At 35.3% G+C, this 8,473-nt stretch overlaps 2 protein-coding genes across 2 annotated transcripts in view; both read left to right on the forward strand.

Moving 5' to 3' along the window:
- The window catches only part of LOC113067090 (ATP-binding cassette sub-family C member 8-like), a 56,759-nt gene extending 53,790 nt beyond the window's left edge, over positions 1-2,969 (forward strand). Inside the window, exons 38-40 of the mRNA XM_026239331.1 lie at positions 1,095-1,228; positions 2,489-2,551; positions 2,712-2,969. Coding sequence (XP_026095116.1) covers positions 1,095-1,228; positions 2,489-2,551; positions 2,712-2,849 — 335 coding nt within the window. The 3' untranslated portion in view covers positions 2,850-2,969. The remainder of the gene's footprint in view (positions 1-1,094; positions 1,229-2,488; positions 2,552-2,711) is intronic.
- Positions 2,970-4,969: 2,000 nt separating this feature from the next.
- LOC113067091 (ATP-sensitive inward rectifier potassium channel 11) lies at positions 4,970-6,727 on the forward strand. The gene has a single exon (XM_026239332.1). It carries the CDS (start codon positions 5,399-5,401, stop codon positions 6,539-6,541), a length of 1,143 nt encoding a protein of 380 aa, XP_026095117.1. The 5' UTR covers positions 4,970-5,398; the 3' UTR covers positions 6,542-6,727.
- Positions 6,728-8,473: the final 1,746 nt, after the last annotated feature.

The raw sequence follows: 8,473 nt of genomic DNA on the forward strand, positions 1-8,473 counted from the left end.
CGGGTTTTGGATTTGTTCCTTAATCACTTAACATACTCGTACTCTAAAACCAATGCAATCTGAGCCGGAAAGAGTCTTTTGGGTTGTACGTTCTTTTGTCCCGTGACGTGACAGCATTGGCTAGAGTTAGTTTACAACCTTCCTTACAAATGGGTGCATAGTACTTTATTATTATTATTATTTACTATTACAGTTACATGATGCATTTCTGGTTTCAAATTGTTGCTTTCAATTTCTGCCAGAGTTGGTTATGTTTTAAGTTCTGTCCATATGATGGCGAAATCACTTTGATTTGTTTGTTTGTTTGTTTTTTACAGTGGATTCTAATCTTCAAAAATGACCTTGTTGTATGATTTATGTCTTTTGAGTTCACCCTTCAGATTAGACTATAGAACTCTAGTGTTACTTGTTTAGGATTACAAATGTTATTTGCTTTTTATTTTATTTATGTCCTTTTTGAGCAATCATCTTATAGATATATTAGACCGATATGTCAAGACTCATGAAATGAACTAATCAATTATCTTTCCGGCTCAGACTGCATTAACTGACACAGGTGAATTACTCATAGCAGAACAGAACCTATAGAATATTGCGCATGCGCGACTGAACGAATCACCCCTATATATATATATAAATATATATACACATGGATATTGAGTAATCAAGCAAAAGGTTGCTTTAGTCCAGTAAGTGTTTATCTTCAAATATTAATAACAATGTGTTATTCTTATGTTTTACCTGATAAAAATCAGGATTTCACAGCAAAAAGACACATGAATCATAACCTTAAGTTGCATGATTTTACAAAGAAACGATTAGTCTTCTTACTTGATAAAATATAAACAATCAATCAGAAGACAAAAGGTTTTTTTTCTTTAGGTCTTTTTTAGCAAAGGTTTGGTCATGTTGAATTGAGAGAAATTAGGTTAATAGAGTAACCGTGAGCACATCAGATTGACTGTGCGGTCAGCTGAGAATCACATCAAAGCAACTGCACCAACATTTCACTCTGAACCCACAAAAAAACGTTTCGACTGCAAATCAAAAGCACTCTAAATATATGACTGATGATCTTTCACCTTGCATTTCAGACGCCATAATAACAGAAGGTGGGGAGAACTTCAGCCAGGGGCAGCGTCAACTCTTCTGTCTGGCGCGTGCATTCGTGCGGAAGAGCAGTATTCTGATTATGGACGAGGCCACTGCTTCTATAGACATGGCTACGGTGTGTGTGTGTGTGTGTGTGTGTGTGTGTTTACAAGTACAACAGAGAGTCTGAGCGGTAGAAGAAAAACACCCAGGGGCCAAGACCTACCTCGATTCACTTCACTTGATTTTCAAGCACTCTTCTCCTCTGCCTTCATCTTTTTGAATAAATGAAGCATGGCTCGGTTTAATAGAGACACAGTTTGGGTCAGTTTGACTAATTCAACATAAAAGTAAAGCATGTGCATGAAAAGTGCTGGTGTTTACACACCACCTACAGATTGATAAAGAATTCAATAAAAAAAAATCCCATTCCAGAATGAATGTAAGCCATCATTAAACCACTAATATAAATGAATACTAAAAAACATTTTACCTTTTCAATTAAAATAGTTAAACTGTAATAATACTACTAATAAAGTTAATAAATACTATTTTGTAAATACATATATTGGAGAAATTAATATTGGTAATATTGGAAATTAATTAATACCGGTTTTAGTTTAGTCCTAAAAAATAAGTTCTAAAAATTATTCTAAAAAAAAAAACAAAAAAAAACGTTTAAACAGATTATTTAACAAAAAGTATAGTACATTATAATATATTATAGTGCTGTTTTGAAGACGTTAGATAAAAATAACAATGATTATATTAAAACTGTTCTTTTTAGTAGATCTGGTTAAAATGAAATTATATGAAAAAAAAAAAAAAAAACCAATATACATTTTTTTATTTATGCATTTATTAAACGCTTTTATCCAAAGCGACTTAAGAGTGCATTCAGGCTAACATTTTTTAAATAACATGTGTTCCCGGGGAATCGAACCCACAACCTTGTGCTGTTAACACAATGCTCTACCAGTTGAGCCACAGGAACACTATAATATAATGCTGTTTTCATTAGGTTAAAAAAGTTAATCCTAAAACATTATCAAAAAATGCTTTTTAAGAAATAGGTTATGTTTAAAAGTTTATTATGAACAAATATGATTTAATAATTATATTAATAATGCTCTTTTTAATAGACAAGGTAAAAGGGATATAAATTATTTAAAAGTTTTTATTTATAATTATAAACATTTTAATGCTCTTTTTAGGTTATGCTAAAAACTTTAAACATTATAAAAACGAAATATTATATAGCGGGTTAATTTAAAAGGTTTGAAAAAATATATATTACATTAATAATTGTTTTTTAATAGGTTAGGTTCTAAAGTTTTTAAGTATAAAAAAATTATTTAATAACACACGTTATGTAAATAATGCTCTTTTTTTATAGGAAAGCATTTTACAAAAAGTTGTGATGACTGCCTTCGCCGACAGAACTGTGGTCACCATCGCTGTAAGTTTCCTATTAGGCTGCTTTCTGACTTTAATATTTATAGTCTGGTTATCACTGAAGTCCGATATCATGACGACGATTGAATGCTTTTAATGATCGAGAGGAATTCATCCAGGTCAAACAAGTTCACAGGCATTTGAACGTATGTGTGTTTCCACAGCATCGTGTGCACACCATCCTGAATGCAGACCTGGTAATTGTGATGAAGAGGGGAGTCATTCTGGAGTTTGACAAACCAGAGGTTCTCCTCAGTCAAGAGAACAGTGTGTTTGCATCGTTTGTGCGAGCCGACAAATAAACCAGAGACCATCTACTGAAAGTGCAATTGTTCCATGAAGATTTCATAATTTATTACTGCGATCGTCATCACATTTGTAAATAAAATGTTAATCCTTTATTAATAAAAATATATAAACTATGCTCTTTTGAATTATTTCCCCTTTTATTTTTAATCCGGCTAAATGTGTCATTTTATTATAGTACAGTAAGCTTTAGTGTAATACAGTTGTCTATAGTATAAGATAGTTTGTCTCATTTGAATAGGATTCCTAATTTTTGTCAATGCAGAATGAAATGAAGAATATCCAGATTATAGTTTAGTACAGTAATTTAGCATTGTTGCCTATAATTTATTATGCTAATTTGTTAAATATTAAACTAGAAAAATACATTTAAAAAGACAGATTTAAAACAAAACCATTATAATATATAAAACTTTATAATAGATTATATTTAAAATGCTCTAGTCAGAAGTGATATATAAATATATAAAAATTTTACAATAATACTTTTTTTAAAACATTAGGTTTAAAAACTTGGAAATAAGCAAAAAACATGGAATTATTTTTTATAGGTTAGGTTTAAAAGTTAGAAATTATTTTTACAAGTATAACAATGCTTTTTTGATAGATTAGGTTAGAAATATCGAAATGAACACACACACATATATATGTATGTATATATATATATATGCAAGTACTGTGCAAAGGTCTAGTATTTTCACCAACAAAAATGGTTTTAAATCAGTTATTTTATGTTTTGCTGTAGTGTGTCAGTAGTAAATAGTTTACATTTCCAAACATTATTTTTGCCATTAAATGTAATAATCGAGTGAGATTAGAGTCTGACAGCAGCCAGTGCCCCACACAGATCTGATCTCATCATCATCAGTCTCTCTGTAATAACATGAAGAAACAGAACAAACTGAGACAGACTCAATCCAGAAGAACTGTGACAATGTCTCCAAAACCCTCCAAGAAGCATGCAAAGCTACAGTACTGTGCAAAGTTTTAGGACCTTGTGTAAAAATGTTGTAGTATAAAAAAAAAAAAAAAAAAAAAAACAACTGTTCTAGGTGCACCTGCGCATTGTTTTGCAAGTAGGTTTCTTGAAGCACTCTGGAGACATTGTCACAGTTCTTCTGGATTGAGTCTGTCTCAGTTTGTTCTGTTTCTTCATGCTATTACAGAGAGACTGATGATGATGAGATCAGATCTGTGTGGGGCACTGGCTGCTGTCAGACTCCTTGAACAAATATCTCCATTATAATAATATATATATACAGTACAGACCAAAAGTTTGGACACAGCTTCTCATTCAAAGAGTTTTCTTTATTTTCATGACTATGAAAATTGTAGATTCACACTGAAGGCATCAAGGGCTATTTGACCAAGAAGGTGAGTGATGGGGTGCTGCACCAGATGACCTGGCCTCCACAGTCACCGGACCTGAACCCAATCCAGATGGTTTAGGGGTGAGCTGGACCTCAGACAGAAGGAAAAAGGGCCAACAAGTGCTAAGCATCTCTCGGGGAACTCCTTCAAGACTGTTGGAAGACCATTTCAGGTGACTACCTCTTGAAGCTCATCAAGAGAATGCCAAGAGTGTGCAAAGCAGTAATCAAAACAAAAGGTGGCTACTTTGAAGAAACAAGAATATGACATATTTTCAGTTTTTTTCACACTGTTTTTTTGGTATGTATATAATTCCATATATATTTCCACGTGTTAATTCATAGTTTTGACGCCTTCAGTGTGAATCTACAATTTTCATAGTCATGACAAATTTAAATTGGCCTGTACTGTATATATATATACACAAATGAAGGAAATAAATATAAATACACACTATATTAACGATGTTCTTTTTTTTAAGTTTAGGATAAAAAGTATGATATATATATATATATATATATATATATATATATATATATATATATATATATATATATATTTATTTATTTATTTATTTTTCTTTCTGATACTTAAAAAAAAAAAGTCTTGATAAAGACATTGATTATAATGATATTTTAGCAGGCCGAGGTCAAAAAAGTTACAATTATTTTTAAAATGTGGTATATCAGTATGCTTTTAAGTTTTTTTTTTTTTGTTTTTTTAAGGAAATAATTCTAGAGTATAGTACAGCATTGTGGAGTTAGGGGCGTTGCTATTGCCATGGGGTCCCCTGAAAATCATGTCCCTGGCCATAACCAAATATAGTTTTGTTTCTTTAGAACAGCAGTCCTCACTGTGACCCAAGTATAATGAATATTAGCTCAGTCTAGTGTGCCGTTTAATTCTAGCTGTGCTAAAGTTGGCGTTCAGCACGCATGCCCTGCGCTGAGAGATTCTATTTTGTCCTGCCCAATGTCACATCTGAGGACGTGAGAGAAAATATCCGGTTGCAAATGACAGGCAGCGGCAGCCGGAGCACTAAAAGTGGCATCTTCCCACGGGACCAGCGCACAGCGCCCGAACGGACAACGAGCGCGCAGACTTTGTGCGGGAAAAAAGATGAGCCACGATACACCTTAGTAGCGCAGCCGCGAAATTATAGCATGGACCAGCTATGTTGTCCAGAAAAGGACTCATTCCCGAGGATTATCTGCTGACTCGCTTGGCTGAGGATGTGTTACAGCCTAAATTCAAGACAAAATCGCGGAAAGCGCGATTCGTCGCCAAGAACGGAACGTGCAACGTCGCGCACACGAACATTCGCGAACAAGGACGGTTTCTCTTGGACGTCTTCACTACTCTAGTGGACCTAAAATGGCTTCACACGCTCCTGATCTTCACCATGTCGTTCCTGTGCAGTTGGCTCTTGTTCGGGATGATCTGGTGGCTCATCGCGTTCGCGCACGGAGATCTGGACCAGAAAGGGGACGACTTTGTGCCGTGCGTAACAGACATCCACTCGTTCTCCTCCGCCTTTCTGTTCTCCATCGAAGTCCAAGTGACCATAGGTTTTGGCGGACGGATGATCACGGAGGAATGCGTGTCGGCCATCGTGATACTGATCATCCAAAACATCGTAGGTCTGGTGATCAATGCCATCATGCTAGGATGCATCTTCATGAAAACAGCGCAAGCGAACCGGCGCGCGGAGACGCTCATCTTCAGCAAGCACGCGGTTATCACCGTCAGAAACAAAAAGCTGTGCTTCATGTTTCGCCTCGGGGACTTGAGGAAGAGCATGATCATCAGTGCCACCGTGCACGTGCAGGTGGTGCGCAAGACCGTCACCAATGAAGGCGAGATCGTGCCTTTGGACCAGATAGACATCCAGATGGACAACCCTGTGGGCACCAACAGCATCTTCCTGGTGTCCCCCTTAATCATCAGTCACGTCATTGATAAAAACAGCCCCCTGTATGAGCTGTCGGCGGCGGAACTGCAGCACGAGGACATCGAGGTGATCGTCGTTCTGGAGGGCGTGGTGGAGACCACCGGCATCACCACCCAAGCGCGGACCTCTTACCTGTCCGACGAGATCCTGTGGGGTCACAGGTTTGTGACCACGGTGTCTGAGGAGGATGGGATGTACGCGGTGGACTATTCTAAGTTTGGAAAAACCGTTAAAGTTGCGACGCCGAGCTGCAGCGCGCGCGCGCTGGATGACGCGGGAGGGCTGGAGAGCTTCAAAGTACAGGAGGGCGTCAGCGGCGCGTCAGTGAGGAGGAGAACCAAACATCAAAACACCAAAGAACTGTGATCTCACTCTGTTATTAACCTCCTGAGACCCAACGAAAGGATTTGACATTGTGATTTAATATAACTAAAATATTTTTAAATAGCTCGCTTATTGTATAAATACACACATCCATAATAATTGTAATAATTCATAACAGACTAATTAATATTTAATACTTCAATCCAGTTTTTTAAATGAATTTAAAATAAGATTTCTGGTTTAAGATTTAATATATATATATATATATATATATATATATATATATATATATATATATATATATATATATATATATATATATATATAAATCAACTTTAAATATCAAAAATATATATTTTTATTTAATACTTTTTTTATGTATCCTATTTTTTTGTATAGTTTGCTCTCAAAATATTATTTCTTTTTTTATACATTTCATATTTTTATTGAATTTTTAATCCAAACTTCTCACTTTTAAGAATTTATAATTATTTATTACGACAAAACGGTGTCCATATGCCAAATTAATTTGTAAGTCTCGGGAGGTTGATGCTGAAATAACACGTTTGTGTACAGTAAAAGACTAAAGCAGTAGGCCTACTAGCCTATAATAATAATATTATATATTTTAGTGAGAATATTCAGTTTTAAGAAATACTGATGCACTGTTGGAAATACATGTATTCTTTATATAAAGCTCTTTTATTGAGAGATATGCACGTTTGAATGAAGCTCTCAGGGTGTTGAATATGAGAAAGCGCATGACGTTTCATAAAATCCGTTTTATGCTTGGCTTCTTAAATCAATAAACCAGCCTGTTTATTTGTATTGTGTTCTTGTTTAACACTTTCATAGTACATTTAAAGTTGTTGATTTCAAACGTGGCTGATTTTCCTCCAGTAGGCAGCTAAAGTTTTACCTTATAAATATTAATTAGGTGACTCAGCTTTACCAGAATATAATTATTATGACGTTGCTTGGCAACCGCCCTGACCTGCCCGGTGATTTACCATAATCAATATTCATCAGCCTTTTTAAATTCATTAATTCACACCAGTCTTAGCTGAGAAACTCTGACATCTTGTGTATGAATATTACTTATGTTACTCTGATGTACCAGAATATAATTATGCTGATGTTGCTTGGCAAACGGCCTGGCCTGCCCAGTGATTTACCATAATCAATATTCATGAGCCTTTTTGAATCCGTAAATCCACACCCGGTTTAACTGAGAAACGCTGTCATCTTGTGGCCACAGAAGGCAGCACTATTGGTTGTGAAGTTGACCCACATATTATTAATGGGACATGCAGTTTAGCTAGCATTAGCATTCTTCCTGTACCAGTAGACGCAGTATGACTTTCTCTGAGTTTAATAAAAATAAAATGACACTCGTGAGTTTTAGAGAGCGTAAACACGAAAAGTAATAATCTTACCTGTCAAACACAGAAAAAAAAATAAGCTAATTTGTCACTAACATTACTCAGGATTTTTCATCATCCAGACGTTCCTCCATGTCACTGGCACACGTTTATGCTCGTGTTTGTCTTTGTCGATCTTCTGGCTTCAAATCCGCTTTTTCAGATGTACAGATACTGCTTTTTCCCGATGTGTTTGATTATAAAGCAAGATAAGTTTGTTCCGTCGTCTAATTTCATTGCACTGCGCTACAGCGTGAAGCAGCAGCCAATAAGCGAGAGGATTTTGTATGACGTGTAGCGAAATGCGCGCGGTCGCGATGTTTTCGATACCGAAACTTTAGTGTCAATACTTCTAAACTGAAGTTTTAAATTATTAAATGTATTAAATTGTTAAATTACTATGAGTAACATTGGTAATTACAGACGTAACTTTATGTTTGAAACGAATTTCAACATCCAATACGCTGTAATTGTTCAAATATGTTAGTGGTAACCATGGAAATCTACAAATACTACTATAAGCTCACCTCACAACCAAAAATTGTTCATTTTC

Source organism: Carassius auratus, chromosome 50, assembly GCF_003368295.1.
Source record: "Carassius auratus strain Wakin chromosome 50, ASM336829v1, whole genome shotgun sequence".
Taxonomy (NCBI): domain Eukaryota; kingdom Metazoa; phylum Chordata; class Actinopteri; order Cypriniformes; family Cyprinidae; genus Carassius; species Carassius auratus.

What these genes read in the sequence shown, in the direction of transcription:
- LOC113067091 (XM_026239332.1), top strand. Translation starts at nt 5,399, where the DNA reads ATGTTGTCCAGAAAAGGACTCATTCCCGAGGATTATCTGCTGACTCGC.